At 47.5% G+C, this 19,761-nt stretch overlaps 6 protein-coding genes across 6 annotated transcripts; 2 read left to right on the top strand and 4 right to left on the bottom strand.

Annotated features, from left to right (window-relative positions):
* Positions 1-340: 340 nt before the first annotated feature.
* On the bottom strand, positions 341-1,499 carry BJ212DRAFT_1296254 (uncharacterized protein; the record flags this gene model as incomplete). The annotated part of the gene is made up of 6 exons (XM_041332411.1): positions 341-510; positions 678-717; positions 813-842; positions 1,022-1,046; positions 1,189-1,266; positions 1,294-1,499. The coding sequence occupies 6 exons, from the start codon at positions 1,497-1,499 to the stop codon at positions 341-343; spliced, it is 549 nt and encodes a 182-aa protein (XP_041197743.1).
* Positions 1,500-3,315: 1,816 nt separating this feature from the next.
* BJ212DRAFT_1476561 (NAD-dependent aldehyde dehydrogenase) lies at positions 3,316-5,713 on the top strand (the record flags this gene model as incomplete). Its single annotated transcript, XM_041339388.1, has 16 exons — positions 3,316-3,369; positions 3,427-3,590; positions 3,642-3,834; positions 3,893-4,042; positions 4,096-4,120; positions 4,173-4,252; positions 4,301-4,470; positions 4,533-4,736; positions 4,793-4,867; positions 4,917-4,972; positions 5,028-5,087; positions 5,138-5,176; positions 5,227-5,299; positions 5,353-5,392; positions 5,445-5,519; positions 5,579-5,713. 16 exons carry the CDS (start codon positions 3,316-3,318, stop codon positions 5,711-5,713), a joined length of 1,593 nt encoding a protein of 530 aa, XP_041197742.1.
* Positions 5,714-6,338: 625 nt separating this feature from the next.
* On the bottom strand, positions 6,339-6,839 carry BJ212DRAFT_1574300 (uncharacterized protein; the record flags this gene model as incomplete). The annotated part of the gene is made up of 2 exons (XM_041342105.1): positions 6,654-6,839; positions 6,339-6,595 (listed from the first exon to the last, which is right to left on the bottom strand). Exons 1-2 carry the CDS (start codon positions 6,772-6,774, stop codon positions 6,339-6,341), a joined length of 378 nt encoding a protein of 125 aa, XP_041197741.1. The 5' UTR covers positions 6,775-6,839.
* A 360-nt stretch (positions 6,840-7,199) lies between these two features.
* Positions 7,200-8,622, bottom strand: BJ212DRAFT_1325983 (mitochondrial glycoprotein). The gene is made up of 6 exons (XM_041334593.1): positions 8,317-8,622; positions 8,142-8,260; positions 8,030-8,088; positions 7,848-7,983; positions 7,527-7,796; positions 7,200-7,470 (listed from the first exon to the last, which is right to left on the bottom strand). The coding sequence occupies exons 1-6, from the start codon at positions 8,489-8,491 to the stop codon at positions 7,423-7,425; spliced, it is 807 nt and encodes a 268-aa protein (XP_041197740.1). The 5' UTR covers positions 8,492-8,622; the 3' UTR covers positions 7,200-7,422.
* A 755-nt stretch (positions 8,623-9,377) lies between these two features.
* Positions 9,378-11,172, bottom strand: BJ212DRAFT_697508 (uncharacterized protein). The gene is made up of 4 exons (XM_041343847.1): positions 10,504-11,172; positions 10,382-10,452; positions 10,120-10,324; positions 9,378-10,065 (listed from the first exon to the last, which is right to left on the bottom strand). The coding sequence occupies exons 1-4, from the start codon at positions 10,706-10,708 to the stop codon at positions 9,482-9,484; spliced, it is 1,065 nt and encodes a 354-aa protein (XP_041197739.1). The 5' UTR covers positions 10,709-11,172; the 3' UTR covers positions 9,378-9,481.
* Positions 11,173-16,656: 5,484 nt separating this feature from the next.
* BJ212DRAFT_1566675 (uncharacterized protein) lies at positions 16,657-17,984 on the top strand (the record flags this gene model as incomplete). The annotated part of the gene is made up of 8 exons (XM_041341977.1): positions 16,657-16,783; positions 16,844-16,906; positions 17,053-17,163; positions 17,222-17,456; positions 17,509-17,608; positions 17,680-17,805; positions 17,835-17,852; positions 17,949-17,984. The coding sequence occupies 8 exons, from the start codon at positions 16,657-16,659 to the stop codon at positions 17,982-17,984; spliced, it is 816 nt and encodes a 271-aa protein (XP_041197738.1).
* Positions 17,985-19,761: the final 1,777 nt, after the last annotated feature.

Genomic DNA, 19,761 nt, shown 5'->3' with positions numbered 1-19,761 from the left:
CATCAAAGCAACTATACATTTGATGACACAAGTGACGGCATTCATCAAGGGCGCAGTCCCCTTCCCTTGATCTGTATGAAGTACGACCGCAATACATTTCCACCAGGGACTTTTGTGCAGGGCTATGGAAGAAGACCATATATGAACGTAAAGGGAACCGGCCCGCATTTTGAACATGCATACAGTTTATTAAATGTATGTAAGTCTTTCCATGTCTAGTGCTTAGCTGTACGGCTGTACCGGGTATCAAACAGTTTCGTCATCGCTTTATCGCGATGGCCAAGGACGCACAATACTAGGCCAGCAAGGGACTCGGAATCACGATAATGAGCGCCAGCACTTAGGAACTCTTGCCAGTGGGTAACGGTGACCTAGTCAAGCCGGTTATCTCGCTTTCTAGGTCGGCATAAGTCGGGCGCTCTGGTGGCGCATTATGGTTGGCGGCGGTAGCGGCTCCACTGCCCTTGCGTTGATATTTGCCAGTGGCTACGCGTTCTTTAGAGTTGGTCCCTGGATCGACAAGCACGCGGGCGCGCAGAAATGATTATGAAGAATAATTTCCACGATTTTTCACGAAGAGAAAAGAGGGAGACATTCTAGACAAGTGAGTCTGGGTCCGGTAGCGAGGTGATACCTCGGATCTCAATTATGTACGATACTGCTAAGAAACCTCCCACTAGATCCCGATTCAATGTGAAGTTGCCCCCGTGTCAAGCACTATGTAACGTTCAGCGCTAGTGAGAATTAATTATAGTACTCAGTGCCTGACAACAATTAGCTATCCAGGGTCTTAAGTATGTGGGGTAACTCACCCACAACACCTCACAATACCTCACGACACTCTATACATGACCAATATCAATGTTAGACACTGGACTCTCAAGCCAAGCGTCAAGCTTCAAGACCTGATGCGGCGATAATGCCGATGTAGGCCCACATCCCGCTGGCGCCCCACCCTAAGAAAATAACACGACTATATGCGTCTTTCCTTCCTCATCGAGTCTTCCACCAGATACACTACCTGCACGTTCCTTTCACGATGGCACCTTTCAAAGCCTTATGAGATATTAGCATGATTATAACCCGATGTTTGACCGGGCCCCAACTGAGGCGCAAGAGAAACCACGAAGGCAAGGAGGAAGCTGTCTATCGAGGATGGACTACGACTATCGAACATGCAGGGCTTACTTAGACTTCCTCAGACCACCTACAAGCCAGCGCTCCAGCCTGGGCACTGCACCAGGATTTTCACGGAGATAGATCGCCCTTATACAACGACACTGTAGCTTTCACCTATGGAGGCGAAGCGCCGACATGTCGAAAGCGACAATTTTGAGAGCGAAAACTCCGATTCCTTGTCCTGTTGACAAGGATCGTGCTTTACAGTACCATCGCTCTCCACCGAAATGCAAATGACGTGAGTCACTGCCAAACGGGTCGAGCACGGCATTTGTGCGTTTCCTGTTTTTCTTGCCCGGTTCCGCAATTCGCCCGGTCATCCTAGCGCCTACCTGGACAAACACGGGAATCTTTGTCGGATCACATCTTGGGGGGCTACTTTGCTATGCCAGAACGCCACTACTCACTGTGCACGTCCATCTGCGAAGAGTTTCCGGGTGGTCCAAATTTTCACAAGATTTTAACGCATGGCTACTACCAAATCTTGCACTGTTTTCGCAATTCCCCTTTGGGGCATAGTACAGGCTTGATAAGCTCATGCATATCTTCTGTGATAACCGTTGGGTCACTGATTCTCTATCCACCACCCTTCTCGATTCTCGTTGGATCAATCGCCGATTCAATTAGCCAGTGACTTATCCTGATTCACGTTTCGTGGTCTTTATCTTGAGTAGCCTCTGGCAAGCCCCGCTTAGACTGTATTTCCATGCACACTTCCCCTCTCTTGCTGTCCCAACACCTGGTAGAAATTCTTATCTAAATCAGTGGACTACGCTCATACGTGGTCAATCGCGTCCGCGATCTCCATCGCTTGGGACCCTTGAGTAGTCGTCGCCTATTTCCTGGGTGTAGCCAACCCGATGTATGCATTCAAGCCGACGGTGAAGCCACCAGTTCAATGTGGCTGTGGTTGATTCCGATAATCGTCGGATGGCTGCAAATATCCCTGAAATGTGATTTTGATCGATTACGAGCAGCTTGTGATTGTGTCGACCGATACGCACGCACAGGAACAGCAGATACTCACCTCCATCCGCCCAGAGTTTCAACGATCACTGCGACGGAGGACGTGATGAGTCTCCAGACGAATTCCTCACTCCTCTGGTATTTGATTACTCATATGTATTTCAATAGACGTCGACAGCAGAGACTACAGCATTAGGACTATCAGAAATATGACAAAAGACTGGTCAAGGTGGTTAACTAGAGCCTGTGGCAAGCTGGCAGAGCAGCGCATAACTCAGCATATTAATAAGTGTGGACATTAGTAGTTTCTTCTGACTGATCAAGGGCATATCAACTAGTCTCCTCCACGTAGACAGACCGATGAAGATAGTCGTTCCTTTAACTTGCTCCTTCAATGAACCTGGGTCGATGATCGTAGGTTTTCAAAGCACCCGGAACGATAGTAGTTATAAATGAATCTTATTATATGGGGAAAGAACGATGCACGGAGAGTTTGCCTTGGGATGTGAATGGACTGGAATGGAACGGAAGTATGAGAAGGGAAAGCATTCGACTTTGCGAAAGTGTGGCGGCTGCATGGACTACTAGTGTACCGGCAGCAATGGTAGACGCCACCAACTACAGATATTATTTGCAAGGACTTGCTATCCAGTGGTCTCACATCAATATTGTAGCATGTACAAGTACTTGAAGTACTGAAAATTAATTCTGCCGCCTGCTACATGTACACTGGTAGAATTATATGGTATGGTTCTGCCAGTTCTACCGGCAGACTCGGAACTACTTCAAAATAGTCATGTACACAACACCGTGTTTTGCAGCATAGTAGCCGGTTGTTCCGAGGCACGACATTATTTCCCATCATAATTCAGAGTCAAAGCACTCCCAGCTGATTCTTTTCGTTTCGCTTTCGCTTATTGCAGTCATCTCCCATAGCTTCCCATCCGAATCGCAGAAAAGCCGTAGTTCCTTGGAGACCCGATATTATTTGTGTGAGAGACTGTAAGTCCTTCAATGATTGGTGGAACTGGTGTCATACGTGGATAGACTCGTGTCTGTTCGAATTCTTGATCCATTCGTAACACTGGTTGCGAGGCTGGGACTCTATACTGTGTATATGCTAAAGGCCACGTAGCTGTAGAACGTGTTCACTCCCGGTGTACAGCCATCATGTCAAGTATGGCACCTGAATTAAAACCCACGACGTTTGAAGAAATCGACGAGGTGCGAGACTTGCAAACCAAATTACAACGGTTCTGTAGCTCACGGAATGCGCTCCAGATTTACTCCACTCTCAACAAGACCTTCCGGTCGGGCAAAACTAAACCCGTTGCATTCAGAAAGGTTCAGATCCTGCAACTGGCTTACCTCCTGCAGGACAACCTTGAACGTTTCAAGGAGGCCCTTGCCATTGACCTGGGGAGACCTCCTCTAGAAGCTTCATTGTAAGCACTGTTTCGCTTACCTTGTATGAAGCTCACTTGCCTGCATTCCAGCCTCGAGCTTGACTCAACTATCAGTGACTGTAAGATCGCTTATGACCGGGTGGACAAGTGGGCTCGAACCGAAAAAGCACCTTTCAACATCAAATTTGCTGCTTTCCGTCCAGCTATTCGCAAGGAGCCAAAGGGTGTCGTGTTGTCCATCAGCCCATTCAACTACCCCGTATGGCTTTCTCTTGGACCTGTCGTATGTTCCTTTTCGTCTTTTATTACGCTCACTCCCAGTTCATTGTTTCCCTCCCAAGGTTGGAGCAATTGCTGCTGGTAACTGTGTCGTTCTCAAACCCTCTGAATTGTCCCCCGCTATAAGCGGCCTCATTGCGGAACTCATTCCAAAGTATATGGACAATGATGTCATTAGAATCGTGTTGGGTGGTGTTCCAGAAACCACTAAGGTGTGTCATTCACTTCTGTTACATATGGGCTGCGTACTCATCATGGAATACAGCTCATGGAATACCAATGGGGCCACGGTATGTGCAATTTACTATTTTTATTGTCCAAATTATGATGCGAGACGACCAGTCCTGTACACCGGGAGCGGGCGTGTAGGAAAGCTTATAGGCGTAGCCGCTGCGAAGACTCTTTCACCTATCAGCCTCGAGGTAAATCCATACCTTCAGTGCGATGTACTGGTACCAATGCCTTCCTAGCTCGGAGGGAAGTCCCCCGTTGTCATCGATCCTAAATGTGACTTCAAGATTGCTGCACGCCGTATCCTGTGGGGCAAGTGCGCTAATGCCGGTCAGACCTGCGTCGCACCAGACTACGTCCTCGTCCCGCGCTCTTCCGAAGACGCGTTCGTAAGGGCCCTCAAAGATGTGTGCGTATCTCATCACAACCTTATATACGACATGCTCAATCTGTATCCTACCACGCCCGCAGACACGACGAATTTTATCCTTCTGGCGCTACCACCACTCCGGATCTCTCACGTATCATCAACCTCGCGCACTTCCATCGTCTCAAGAATTTGCTCGACAGTACTTCCGGCACCATCGCCTTTGGCGGGCAGACTGACGAGTCGCGAAAATTTATAGCCCCTACCGTAGTCAAGGGTGTCAAAGATGGAGATTCTCTAATGAGCGAGTGCGTATACATCTATCTGTTGGAGTATCTTCAAGCATGTCTGACTGATTGCAAAGTGAGTTATTCGGGCCAATCTTGCCTATTATGCCTGTGGACGATGTCGATGAAGCAATCGCATACATCAATGCTCAGTGAGTTGGCCTTCTATTTACATGTTAATATCAGATTGAGTTCTGTCAGCGACCATCCGCTCGCTTTGTACTGTTTCTCGCCCGATGCAGCCTTCAAGAACAAGGGTGCGTTTTACTTTCGATCGTCTATTAAGCTAACGTCGTTGACATTCTTGGTCAGTGTTTGACAATACTCAGAGTGGCTCAGCCGTCGCCAATGATGTGATGGTACACTGCGCCAGTATGTTTTACTATGTTCCTAATGAGGATAGCCCACTGATAGTCCCTTAGCTGATGGACTTCCATTCGGTGGTATTGGCCCCAGCGGATGTCAGTCCATCCTTCTCTCCAGCAAGTCATCACTGATTACATCTTTTTAGCTGGGTATCACACACGAGGTTTCTCTTTCGACATGTTCACGCACCTACGTGCCTCTATTGACTCCCCCGGATGGTTCGTTTTTTGCTTTCAATTTTGTCCACCTGCTCACTTGTGACATCTTCTAGGATTGACAATGTCCTAGGAGCAAGGTTTCCCCCTTACACTGTACGTTTTGATGATTTATAACCCTCGGCACTCCCCTCACCATAAGTTCCAGTCCGGGAAAGTAGCTTCTCTCAAACGTCTCGGTGTCAAACTCCCGCCCCGTCCCCGCATGTCGGCAAATGGCCATGTACGTAATCGCAATATCTAGCACTTATGAGCTTGGCTTATTGAACAAGGCCCCTTAAGGGATTCATCGAGCGGAGGAGCAACACTAAATGGCTCCTCCTGGTGATAAGCCTAGCAGTAGTCGGCATTGGTTACACACGTGCTGCAGATGTTAGTGTGTGGGCGAGGTGGTTGAAGGGGTTGATCAAGGTGTAGGCTTATTTTTCATTTATTCATGTCTGTTTGAGTTTGAGACGGGCTACTCACTGCTGGCGGCTATGCACATTTTTTCTGTACTTCATTTCTTTTGTAATGAATAGCTATCAGGCGTTTCTTGCTATTTGTTTCGTTCATCTGAGGTCTGAGGATCGAATCAGTCGGAGTAGACCATCTGTTTTACTTCCACATGCCAGTTCAAGTGCGCAAGGTTACAGCCTACCAGCCACTATTACGGACGAAATCCGAAGCTTACATCCTTGTCCAAGCTTGCGGTAACCCTGGGCCATCTCTGCTGCCGAGAAATCCATAGTCTTTCTTAGTTACGCACTTCCGAAGGACTCTTTGGGTGTTGGCTCAAAAAATTGGATCCATGCAACATGATCTGTAGCATAATGACTGTCTTCGTTCTATGGTTTGCATAGAGGGAACTACTGATACCCAACTGCTGATTCGAAAAAATTTCACCTGGATAGAATACGATACGTTTGCTGGGACTCGTTTTCATTTACAAAATACAAACTCGAGGGTGTAAGTGGTTGTCACGAATCTTAGGGTATCCTTGATCGGTCGTAAGCAATGAATCAAGTTAGTCAACTCGGACAGGTATATGTATTACTACCCCTTATTTCCTCCATCCTTGTTCCTCCCCTTCAGACTCAGAAGTGCTTGAATGCGACCGCAAAGGGAATTGAGAGCGCCTACGGGGATTCCCAGGCCAGTACGGACCAAAGCTCATATTCCATTCGTGCAATTTGCGCTGCCTCTGGCTCTGCATGATTTCCGGTACCGCAGCTCGCAAGGCGCTCAATTCCTCACGCGACAACTTTGGCAGTGGCGATGATGCTAATAGTAGCATGTCTGAAGGCGTGTAGATAGGCCCTGTATGATGCGACAAACATTAAGTATCAATGGGTAAAGGCTAGGGGATGATATTCACGATTATCATGAGGCAAGGGCGACAACGAGTCCGCTGGTGGCGAGACCTCTGTTGAGCTCGGCGAACCTGTTGAAGGTTCCCGTCGGTGTACGGGGATGTAGAGCCTGGAAGATGACGACATCACTGATATGGCGAGGGAGGCGGGTTACTAGAGAAGACTTGGTAGACGAGGACACAGAAGATGAGTTGATCATGTCCTGGCTTGAACAAGGTCTTATATGTACGCGCAGGAGCAACCTGTGGACCTGCACATGCATGGACCCCCCGAAAGTTGGTTATTGTGTTGTCGTAACGTGGAGCGGCAGTGGTCACTGGTGGCTCATTCACTTCAAGTTAGATCGCCGCATAAGCGACCTGTGGAGGTCAATTCGAAGGTCTGGAAGGTCGTATAAGTGACGAGAAACATGCTTGGATTGCCTCTAATGGTCTCAGCGCTCCGAGCCCACTTCATAGTGATAGACATGTTCCCGGTGGTCTATGCAGTCACATGATTTGAGAATCACTGTTAGAAACACAACTCAGATGTTAGTGGGCCACTTGGCATGTAGAAATGAACATAGTTGATCTCGCTGAGGTTTGAAGACAACATGGACTTTTATAAGCAAGAGCAATTAGCATTGAGTAACATTAGATGCTAGTGAGGGACTGAGGGGGGAGACAACAGCCAATAAATGTATGGTTGTACGTGTAAAGATGCGTGCAAGGTCATGCAGATAGCGGGGATGGCTTTTGGGTAGTCGTGAAAGCAATGAGAGCAAGAACTACATGCCTATGCATCCATGAAGTTCTTCACATTTTCCAACCAGCTCACGTATTCCTATGGGGGCAAGCGATAAGGTCCTGCAAAGAATGGACAGGCAAACGACCACTAACCTTCTGCTCTTTATATTCAGAATATTCAGGAACGAACATGGCAAGGCTCTCATTGATACCCCGCTCCTGTAGCCACTTCTCAATCTCCTCCTGGACGGAAACGTCGAGAGTATCAAACTGAGGTCCGATGTACAAACCACGGCGTTTCCAGTCGGCCTCAGCAGTAAGCTCGGTGCCAAGCTGTGCATCAGGATAGTAGGACATGTTGTCAATGATGAACGCGCCCTCCTGGCACATAGTGTCAATGTTGATAGACCCCTTGCCATTAGCCTACACCCAAATGTAAGTACAAGCGCAAGAATATTTCATAGGAGGTCATACCTTTGTAATGGAGAATGAAGAACGGATGGGGTACGAGTGGAGAGGTTGCTCCTCTCCACCTTGACCTTCTTCCTGCTCATACTCCGGCTCTTCCTCAGCGTTTTGAATGTCGGCAATGGAGAACATCATACGAATACTAAAAACATATCAATACATGCCAAGCAGTATAAATTTTTACCCACGTCTCATTGCCAAATTTCCGTACGAGGGTGACCTCATCGTTACCGGCGACGTCCTGGATCTGTGTGCAAGGTCTGAGGAACAAGCCCACCATCTGCTCTGCACAATGCATACCTCCCAGATACCCTCCTCCTTGAATGTCTTCAAGAACTCAGGCTCTCCTGGCGCGTCAGCGATAGCCTCTATCTCATACTTAAGTTCCTCGGCAAGTTTTTGTGAGACGACGACGTCAGCTATCGGTACCAAAGAAGCGTCAGTACTGGTTCATGGAAAAAATGACGAAGCTCACTCGAACCCTCCGAAAAACGAGACACAGATGCAGAGAAAGCTCTCGCAGCAGTCATGGAAGCCCGTGGAGCAAGCTGCACAGTCGCAAAGCGCAGGGGACCGGAGCGAGCAACAGGACGAGCGACAGCCCGTGATGAGGATGCAGTAACCTGACGAAGGGCACGGAGAACAGACATGTTGCGCGGAAAAGACAAAGTACAGAAGATGGTGAAGAGGAAGCTTGAAAGGATACAACCGGTTTTCGAGTTTTGAAGTCACTCAAAATTTAAGCGATTGTTTGGCAACACCTTCTGAAATAAACAAACGCCCGGACATAGCCGGCCGCCTTACGTATGTTGTTCATTCGCTGGGGAAGAAATTTTACCTGCACTTTTTCTTTGTCTGATATTTTTCCGCTTCTCTTGTATTTTGGCACTTTTGGCATTTGAGGGCCTCATCACGCAACCTATTTGCGCAGACTATTGAACGTGATTCCGTGACTGTCGACTTGTGTGGCGATGTCGTCACGTTGCGATGAACCCTTGAATTTTGAATGTGCATGAAACGTTACCACAGCGAGCAAGGTAATTATGTTTGCAAACCCTCCATGGTATCTGACTACCACTTTGAAAATCAACGCCGGTAACCACGGACGACCGTCACCATCATATTGCTTCAACGTTCAGCATATCCTACAATAATAAATACCACCCAGTCATATTAAGTGAAAGCAGGAAGGCATGGAGCATAGGATGATAGATAGGTCATGGACGTACAAGAAACAGAAACCGTAATTCCAAAGGGCAAAAATAAAGAAAAAAGGCGACAGAATACAAAATCCAGGGACGTCCAAAAATTTTGACTGTGGGAGTAACAATCATCAACGTACGGGGGGGTTCGAGAATGACAGCATACTTTGCCTCCGGCGGCTTTTTGACCATAAACAGGATCGCGTCACACGATCTACATCCTCTCCACATATTATCATCCTCATCGAGACCTTGTTGGTGGTCAAAGAGCGTCGGAGTGTCTGAAAGTTTTCAGAAGTACGTAGGAGGCAAAACAGAATCACATCGAACTTGCATTTGAAACTGAACAACGAGAAAGCAGGGATCACAAAAAAAAAAAGAAATAATAGCGGTGCGAAAGCAGGGAACTGTGTGCAGCAAGACGAGATCCGATGATATTCATGCATCACCTATCTCAGTTGGGCTGCCATGTCCAGGTTCTGAAGCCTGGTCGCTCCCTCCCGTCGTTCCACTGGAAGTTGAAGACTCTTGCACAACAGCAGCAACCTTAGTCTTCTTCGCCTTCGGCTGCCCATCTTTTCCCACTCTTGACCTCTTCTTCGAATTTGTCTTGGGAGCAGGCGGTGGGATTTCTTCAACTTCAGGATCATGATCTACAGGCGGGCCAGATGTTCTTTGAAGTTCTGCCTGAGCTGGATCCATAGTGGGCGGCGGCACGCCAGGAGGGCCGTAATACGGCGGTCCATAGTATCCAGGAGGAGGCATATAGTAAGGCATCATCGGAGGAGGTGCACCAGAATTTGGGGACCCTTCCACGGGCGCCTGACCCTCAGGGGGAGGTACAAAACCAGGAGGGGGAGGATAGAAATATGGGGGAGGATAATATCCCCCCTCTGGTGGAGGAGGAGGAAAGGATGGCATTGAGGCCGGTGCAGGAGTTGCGGTCGCGGAACCTTGGGCTACACCGTTCGGCGGGTGCCAGGCCGAGTCTCCGTTTGCTTCGGTTGGGGTGGATGAGAAAGCTGTCCATCCTGCCGATGAGTAAAAAAGTGCAGACTGATGATTTTATAACGTACTCTCGAAAGTGGCATTATGAGTAGGTGAGGTAGCAGTATCACTGCCGCCGGACTTGTTTTTGCGCTTGTAGGGTCCCCGCTTTATTCCCTTCTGTCGCTCCTTCCGCACACCATCAACGCACGTTTCTGGGATACCATATTTGACGCATCGTTCACATGGACGATGCTCGTCACAACGCTTGCAGGCATTCGCGCAGTTAGTACACTGACATAATATCATAATTAATTTAGAAAATGGGCGTAAAAATGTACGTCAACGTACCGCCATCTTGACCTGCTTACGTTTAACACGCTGAAAGTTAGTTTGGGGAGGAGGTGCATAAGGCGGAAATCCTACGAGCCTCTAACGTAAGAGAGAACAACAGAGAACGGAGCTGGACCTACCAGGAGGAGGATAAGGGTACATCATCCCTGGAGGCGGGTGATGATAGATGTACGGGGGTGCTGGGTGTGGCGCGCCGTTTGGTTCAGGATGGCTTGGATCATAGTAGACCGGGAAAGGAGGCGAGTAGGCACCGTATGCTTGGTATGGTGGCATGTGATGCTCCTGGGCCACAGCACCAGCATTCTTGGCTTGATCGCTTGCCATTGAGGACAAGAATTTTGCCCAGCGCTCACAGAAATTTGTTCTCTATGAGCGAGCGAATAGTCACGGACCTGCAGAACGGGAGCCATGTTGAGCGTTTGATCGAGCCGGTAATTTGTGAAGCAGACAGATAATAGGCTCCAGTAGAGGAGACAGATGGAAGGAAGGAAAGGGAAGAAAGTGGTTGCTCACTCCGCTCGAAATTGCTTGGTTTTCCGATCGTCGCCGCTCAGAACACGTCTCCTACGCTCCGGTGCTTTAAATTATTTGATTTGACGATATCGGTTTGATACCAAATTGGATATCTCAAAGGTCTTGAAGAGTCTGATGAGGAAAAGGGTAGTTTTTGATTATAAATGAGGGAGTGAAGGCACAACTGGGAGAAAATCAACGTGGGACTTGAATAAAATTCGAAAACGTGACTTTAAGTGATACCGCGCGCCTCTTGGCTCATCGTCCAAACCTCATGATGTCGACCTCTACGATGAGCAGGCCTTCGTATGAAAAGAGCGATAACTGTGAATTCGTTGGCCATAATTATCAATCGAAGTTGAGTTTGACAGCGCACACATGATTTCTGTCTCTTTCTCCGACCCAAACATCCTGGACTCCGCTCAAACGTTGCCAGCCTCCCACACTGCTTTCCTATGCTTTGCCATACAAGCCGATGATCTAAATACCTTTATAATTTCTGGTTTATTGCCCTCATTGTTACAGGATTAACCATGCAAGTCTTTCTCGGTCCTTCTCGTGTTGATCGCCTTTGTTGTCTTTGTTAATCAGCGCTGAGTTAACTTGTGTATCGCTTTATAACCATCCCAAAAGGAGTTGAGCTCTCAAAATATCCTTGTGTTCGCTCTCTGTCCTTTGGCTCTCCCTTCAAGTTCCACTGCTACTAGTAAGCAATATTACTCAAATTTTCATTCCACTAATGTCATTACAGTTGTTCAATAGCAGCAAGAACGTTACTTGCACAGAACAAGGTGCGGGTAATAATTTATTGTCCCGACCTACCTCGGCGAATCAAGAATTATCCTCTTTGGTACCCTGCGACTTGATGCTCCCATCGCTTATTCAAACTTTGTCTTGCGCCGCACGATAACAATAACGTGCGCGTTGATTTCCTACGCATAATGTCCTGTTGGTCTTCGTCCTGCCTTCATCGTGATTTTCCGCATGTCATAATTGGCCCAGAATAGGGTTTTTGTCCAGACAAAGGGAGACTTGGCATTCAATGTTCCCGACTCGTGATTACTAGCCAACCCTGTACGTGCGATAGTTTGCAATCGGACCCACTGTGCAAGACTTGTGAATGCTTCTACTTATCATGATCTAAGTTCGGCATTTGAACTTCTATCATAGACTTTATGTGGTCTTAATTTCCCCTTCTAGGGACCACAATACAGGCTACAGGACGACATCCATTGGCCTTCAACATGCTCGGCTCTTTGACGACTGAGTGCCAGCTTAGAGGGGTTGATTTTTGTTGCAACGGCGACCTAGCCCCCGAACTGTTAGCCAAATTAGTAGCCGTTCGCAGTCACTCAGAATATTCACAAGCACCAAGTCCTCTTTGAACGTAGCAAGCGCAGTTCCTTCATTCGAAATAGGGAATCGATCCAGTCTCCGCCGATGTCCACGCTCTTACTGTGTCGTGATCAAAGAGGCGCTGCGCTTATATGGGGATGCTGGCTGACTTCCTTGTTCTCGGCACATCTGAATTTTCAATTTCATAGATAATTACAAGCCGTCAGGTGAGTTGTTCCCCGCACTAGCGAAAACAGTTGATCCAGACGCCCGATCTTGTTAGCCTTGGTTAGCCGTAATACTTGATCCAGCGTGTTATGATAGTTCAGTGTTTGTGCCTTCAACCCCGAGTAACCCGATATTTTTAGTATGTTTCACCTTTGTTGGCACCTAGATGCACTTATGTCGTATAAGGCCAACATACTTTTGCGCCTAGATCTGTCCCGAACTTCGAGCGGACTTCCGTACCGCACGCTGGTGGATAAAGGCACGATGCTCGTGATGTATAGTTTGAACCTCATTTGTCCTCGAGGACTGCTTCTGAATGGTCGCGGACTCATCACCGACCATGTTTTCACACAATCTAACCGTAGACCCTGCTTCTCCGTTCCTCTAAGGACGCATCAGCTAGTAGATAGCAAAAAAAACATCAAGCACTCGCAGTACGCAATGCGTTAAGCAACTGCCTGATTTTGCTCTTTCAAATCCACGTCGCAACATCAAACGGTATTCCAGCTTCTCCTAAGCTACACGCCACTGTCAGTTGAAATACGTATTCGCTCCCGGAATATGATTGTAGTCATAGCAGTTGCTGTGTCGGAGTTAGCCACGCGCTTAGCGTAGTATGGTCGAACGCTAAGAATGAGGCATGGTCTCAGCACAAATATTTGTGCGAGCGAGACTTCAAGAATGCCCTGGTAAATATCTGATCCCGAGGAATGAGCCCCATAGAAATAATGCATCGCCAGATGTAGATGACTCAGTCACAGATCGGCGTACCGACAGATTTGGAGAGATGGCCGAGGTGCAAGCAAAAAAGAACAACACAACTAGGACGTATAGAAGACCAGCATAAAAGATAATCACGTTCATATTACGAACTTACACTGCAAAGCAAAACTTGTGACATTTTATTAACACCGTGAGACTGTCTTCTGTTCATCCTGTTGATGGTTGCTGCAGTTCTCGGAAGTGTCTGATTACAATCTGAACGACCAAACGCAAGGTGAGGACCTCCCATATAGTGGTGAGTACCCAAAAGTCGACTATCAGTAGTCGTAAGTCTCCCTCAAAAGTGTAAACGCATTGATGGATGCCAGAGAGGACAGCTTCTTCTGACATTCGTCCCGTGAGTCTGATACACTCAAGTCATTCAGCAGAATTGAAGCTTACCGACTGAAACATGATTGTTTATCATTACGACAAGAACTACACAGGCAGTAATGATAGCCAATAAGGTTACAGCAAGGAAGATGAGAATTTTGATTGCTGATACATGGCACACAGCCGAGGGCCCGAGTAATCATGATAACTATGACATATCAGTCAAAATCAGTATCATTAGGGTACTGTGACTGAGTGACTCACCACCCCAGCATGCCAAACGCGAAGAAAGGCATTCATAATTGTGCATATTGCCTGAGACACAGTAATTGATGAGCCTCATATAAGTAAGTTCTTCAAGGAAACTCACAGCTGTTTCAGTCGTTGTATTAAACTAACAAGCTCGTCAACAACCTCACTCACGCCTCTGGAATGGCGTAATTAGTTGGACGAAATGCCGGGCAATGGTACAGAATGACCACAAAGTCTGTCAGCGAGGCTCCCGGGAAACTTACTGCTTACCGCCAGTTAGGAGTAAACAAGGTGTATGCGGGGGGACTGCTGATGCTAATCGTGAGAAATGAGTTATTATCAGTGCCGACATCTTAGCCCTGAAAACATACACAGAGGATAGGATTCCAACATAGCGCACCCATGTTAAACCTGTCAACTGCGCCCATGAATATAGACCACTTATGCTGATATACAAAACAGCCATAAGGTCCAGCATTACCTCTGCCCTGAAACAAATCTGTTATCCTTCCTGTTGTACTTCTGATACGGGGCTCTGCTTACCTCACCCAGACCAGGTCCAACTGTAAAACCATTCATAGTGAGAGCCTGCTCTGGTGACGGTTTAAACCCCTCTACCTCTTGTCCGAATGACGGTGCTGGAGAATACCATACTGACATCGATAATCCCCTCCGTAAGTACTACCTTGCTCATCCCAATCGTATGTCAACACAGTAGAGGATACAACTGTGAAACCACAGTCAGAAATAGATAGAAGCAGGTGAACATCCACTCTCCATAACCCAAAGAAATAGCTGTAATCATGGTACCAATTTGATTATCGGCCACCAACTGGGATTATTTGAGACTAGAGTTATATCGGAGGAATTGGATTTGGTATCAGTGAGTGGCGAATTGGACGCAAGTATGATGAATGATACTATTCGTGCTAGATATAACCATTATCATGATCTCACCGAGATAGCCTGAAGCATGATCAATGCACCCCTTACTTAATGCCAAGTTCTCGTATCACCCACCTCTGCGTGCCCTTCATCGATAATTGTGTAGGCTACACGTCACAAGCATGCGAAGGAATAGCGTTGGTCACCAGCTGTTTTAATTGACAAAAGCAATGCAAAACGCACCGTATCATACAGACTGATACGGATATCCGTCAGCGTTGCATCAATTTGCACAGCCAGGTGACGCGCCCTTGTTGATTTTGAAAATCCGGATGTAGCTGCATGCTTGACAATTGATCTAGATGTGAATAATGTCTGATGCTGTGAATAGTGCAATAATGGAAGGTGAACAGTATATCCAATGGGAGTTGCTGCGTATGACTCGGAGTTACGGTGTTAGCAGGCGTTGGCATGCTACCACAATGTTGGATGGTCCCTCATGACTGCGCACAAAGATGGCTACCATTGGTTTCAACGCTTCTGTGTCCATGGACTCTGGAGTGGAAGTGGAGGTATCATAGGTAAACAGCAACCGCGATCTCCCAAGTGCAGCAATGCACGTACTCCAGGAAGAGGGTTATTCGGACAATCAGAGTATTCCAGCATGCATCAGCATGCGTTGCCTCCCACCAGCTGTGGTAAATGTCTCCAAAGGTTCCCTCCATTCTGCAATGAGTAACCCGTACCAGTACCTACTGCGTTTTAATTTTTAACTCTTGGATGCAAACTTGAAGTACTGTCGTACTGAGAGCGCTTAGTGGACTAGGCTCAGCTGCGTTAAGCGCTGAGTTTGAATGTAATAATTACAACGTTATAAGCCAGGCGGACCTCAAAACTATTCTTTTCTTCAACCAGCTCGAAGGCCACGAATGCTCATCACATACAGGTTGCTTCATGCATCCGCATTTCTGAGCGGGCTAAGGTCTGAGTATTTCAATCCCCCTCAATTGGCTCTAGCGGAGTCTAGCTGTAATCAGCTGCGCGACGTACCAGAAAAGCAGCTTCATTTTCATATCCCAAGATCCTGTTCCAGCAGAGGAGGGCAAGAATGAAAGCTTTGAAAGCGTTGCGGGGATTGGGCAAACTTGTGTCCATCGTGTAGCAGTCCTATCGCGCATGCGCCTGTCGATGGCGCTCAGGGGCATAGAGATATCAATCGTGATACTCAGGTCCTCGGGCTTTTGTCGCGGTATATGCTTCCCATCTAAATCACTAGATGATGTTCTTTTGTCACCCTCAGGATCTACTCCTGGGTCCTGGTGCACATGCAGACTGCAGTCGAGGTATCCTCCCACGGTGCCTATCCTACTGACGAGCGTCTCCGCTCGTTGTCAGCGTATCCGCTGAGCTTCATGAATGACTGCTTACGGCTGGAGACAATTCGACACTACCATGTTGTAGCTCTCCTTGCGTATGAGGGATATACACTATGGCACTGGTTTGTCCTTGAGTTCACTTCGTGGCTCGCGTATCCTTCATGGATCGCGAAACTCGATTCAGACTATTCTTGGGCTGGTTCTTATCAATTTTTTGTTTCTTGAGCTCCTTTGTGGAGTATTATCTTCGCGATGTTCAGGGTTTATGCTTGCATCTGAACTGGTTAGAAGGAACGCAGTCGAAAGGATGAGAACGGTGTGTGTGTATGCAATGTTCGTTCCTAGTCTGGTCTCCCACTTTACGTGGCGAAAACAGTTTACCTTCTGTATTTGTAGCCATCACGTCATTATATTTGTTTTTATTGAAACTCTTCGTTATCGCCAGCAAGCTTTTTGCTGTTGCATCTCATTAAGAATCAATTCAGTGGGGTCGACCTAAAACACACCGCTGGCCTGGAGGATATGGGAGGCGTTCCGCACACTTAATTATTTACTTAGTCCTTGACATGCAGCCTCCGGCACACAAGCATGTACCTGCCATTTCATACTTTTACCCCTGCGCAAGCATTTGACCCCCAGCTCAAAACGTACCAAAATTGCTCTAGCCCATCAAGATCAGAGGGGGCGACATTCTACAACCGCATCTTCGTGAGTCGTCATATTGATTGTTAATGCGACGATGGGCTCCCCTGACGTCCCATCCTATCTCACGCAGCAATCTCCACTGTTCAATATTCCGCGGACGACGGTCATCTCACGTCCTGGCATATGGCATACCGTAAGTCTATGAATATTGAGCATTAGGGAAATGCTCATGGTATTCAGTGACGGGATCTTTATGCGGGGACTAGTGCCTCTATGATTGAAGCCACCACGGTCCTCCAGAGAGTCGCATCTCTCCTGAAGATGCAGGACTCTGAAAAGACAGTCAAATCGAGCCCCTCCGCAAGATAGTCGAGTTTGCCCACGCCGACTGGAAAGCATCCACTGTTTTGTCGTGGTCACATGTTGGTCTTGTAGCAACCGAGTGCACAGGTTGATGGCCAGACAATGTATGGGAGCCCCTCTCAATGACGCCTTCCCAGTGCCTAAGGAGCTATCGAAGACCCGATCAAGGTGGTCGTCATCGGATTTGTGGAAGCTACTGGCATTGACATCATTGAACTTCACAACGCACACGGTTATCTGCTGTTCTCTTTCGTCAGTCCTATCAGCAACACGCGCACAGACGAATACGGCGGAATCCTTGAGAACCGCATTCGTTTAACTCTCGAGGTCATGGATGCTATCCGTGATGCCATGCCTGAAGACATGCCACTCTTTTTGAGGTATCTTCGAGTCCATAAGATGTTCTTGCTTGATCTGATTGATACTTCGTAGGGTTTCTGCAACTGAATGGCTCGAAGAAGCGCTTCCAAATGAATCATCGTGGCGTGTTGAAGATACCGTCGAACTTGCAAGCATTCTTGTCGAGCATGAAGTTGACTTTCCAACGTCTCCAGCAGCGCTGATCGCCCGAAAACCATTATCAAAGTCAGCTCGACTTTCCAGGCACCGTTCGCACAGGCAGCCAAACAAACTGTTGGGGACAACCTTATTGTTGAGGCTGTCGGCTCAATCACCAATGACAAGACCGTCCAGGAGATCCTTGACAAAGGTCAAGCCGATGTCATCCTGGTTGAATGATTGGACGACTATTCCAAAAGAATCCGGGGATTGTTGGGGTGAAATTCCTTGATCGCGAGATAAGCTAACTCATGATCGACCAATCTTCCGATGTTATTGGGAGATTTGCGTCAGACTTTGGTGTCGCTATCAAGCTAGCGAATTATATCAGGCTACGGATGTGTGGATAGCCTTCAAAAGAAAATTGACTGGTGATTGCAATGACTCGGAGTTCTGAGAAATATAGATGCGGCGGAGAATGTCGGAATTTAGGACATACGAAGACCTTTAGTCACAAATATATACTGCGGCGGAGTCTGTTCCATCACTCGAAGTACAAAAGCAAGGTGTATTGAACCTTTGATACATTTAAATTGACAAAAAGCTCTCCACCGTGACTGCGACATTCTGGGTTTTTCTGATCAGGTAACTATCGAACACAGGAACACTTATATAGAGGGTAATCAGTATAATGAAGAATGTCAACTTTCATTCTCTGGCACTCCCACGCCAGCGCTAGTACTAAAAGTGGCAGGCGTCTTCATGCCGCAGCACTGAAGATCGTCTTAATCTCCACATGCCAAGCCGCCCCAAAGCTGCCCAGTGCACCACTGAAGTACTGAAGTGGTGGCATCCTGTGATGCTTTTATGGTTCTAACAGAGTTCTTAGTGATTTACAAATACGGGAAGTTGGGCTATTGAACTCGGAGTTGGTGGCAATTATAAATCGCACGTGTGTATCACTGAACGACGATGATCAATATTGTATCATACAGGGCTCGGATGACTGAGACCATTCGAGGTAATTCGAGCGTATTTTCTCGCCACTTTGTACGACCTTCCACGACCTTCCAGACGGTTGATCACAAATAGCTGACGCGGCGGTCCAAGTTGATGAGTCACCACTGCCACTTCATGCCACGATCACGGTATCGTCACACAATAACCAACTGCCGAGGGGCCCATGCATGCGCAGGTCCGCAGGATGCTCCTGTATGTATATATAAGACCTTGTTCGAGCCAGGACATGGTCAACATCTCTCCCGTGTCCTCATCTACCAAGTCTTCTCTAGCAACCTGCTTCCCTCGCCGTGTCAGTGATGTCATCATCTTCCGGACTCTACATACCCGTACACCGACGGGCACCTTCACCGAGTTCAAGTTCATCAGGGGGTGCTTCACCAGCGAACTCATTATCACCCTTGCCTATGCATGATAATCGTGAGTATAAAATCCCCACCCCTTGAGTTGCAAATACTCAATGTTTACCACGTCATGCAGTTCATATCTACACACCTTCAGACTTGCTACTATTAGCGTCATCGCCTCTGTCAAAGTTATCGCGCGAGGAATTGAACGCCTTGCGAGCTACGGCACCAGAAATCGTGCAGAGCCGCAGGCAGCGCAAATCACATGAATGGCACATGAACCATAGCCCGTCCTGGTCCGGGAACCCTCGCAGACGCTCTCAATTCTCCTCGCGCTCACATCCAAACAGTTCTGAATCAGAGGGGGAGGGACAGGGATGGAGGAAGTAACCGGTTCTAGTAAGGCATATACCCATCCGAGTCGACCAACTTCATCGCTCGCGATCAGTCAATTAAAGGATACGCCAAGATCAATGACAATCACGTACACCTCTCATCAATTTTTATGTAGATGAAGACACAGGGACTACATCTCCTTCTTTACCTTAGTATCAACCAGCTTATATGTACACATTCGTGTATCGTCTTTCACTCTGACGATAATCCTATAGGTTTCCCAATGCCACCTACACGACTAGTGTTTAATTAGAAGAGACTATCATAGTAGGCCCGAGTTATCAGTAGTCAGGGTCTACCTAGCCTTATCAGATGATCACCCTTCAGTAGTACTGGTAACATATTAGTATCGTATTCCACCGGTACCCAGATGAAATCTTTCGAACGTATTAGTGGCCTCAAATCTGAATCTCCTCTAATACTG

The sequence above is a fragment of the Suillus subaureus genome (assembly GCF_016647635.1).
Source record: "Suillus subaureus strain MN1 chromosome Unknown BJ212scaffold_4, whole genome shotgun sequence".
In the NCBI taxonomy this organism is placed as follows: Eukaryota; Fungi; Basidiomycota; class Agaricomycetes; order Boletales; family Suillaceae; genus Suillus; species Suillus subaureus.
The sequence above is the reverse complement of the archived record's forward strand: the minus strand, read 5'-3'. Positions and strand labels throughout refer to the sequence as shown.

Coding starts and splice junctions, on each gene's coding strand:
- BJ212DRAFT_1325983 (XM_041334593.1), bottom strand. CDS start 8,491: ATGTCTGTTCTCCGTGCCCTTCGTCAGGTTACTGCATCCTCATCACGG. Junction 8,261..8,316: donor TCGTTTTTCGGAGGGTTCGA/GTGAGCTTCGTC, acceptor TGGTACCGATAG/CTGACGTCGTCGTCTCACAA. Junction 8,089..8,141: donor AGGAGGAGGGTATCTGGGAG/GTATGCATTGTG, acceptor CCTTGCACACAG/ATCCAGGACGTCGCCGGTAA.
- BJ212DRAFT_697508 (XM_041343847.1), bottom strand. CDS start 10,708: ATGGCAAGCGATCAAGCCAAGAATGCTGGTGCTGTGGCCCAGGAGCAT. Junction 10,325..10,381: donor GTAAGCAGGTCAAGATGGCG/GTACGTTGACGT, acceptor ATATTATGTCAG/TGTACTAACTGCGCGAATGC. Junction 10,066..10,119: donor TCATAATGCCACTTTCGAGA/GTACGTTATAAA, acceptor CAGGATGGACAG/CTTTCTCATCCACCCCAACC.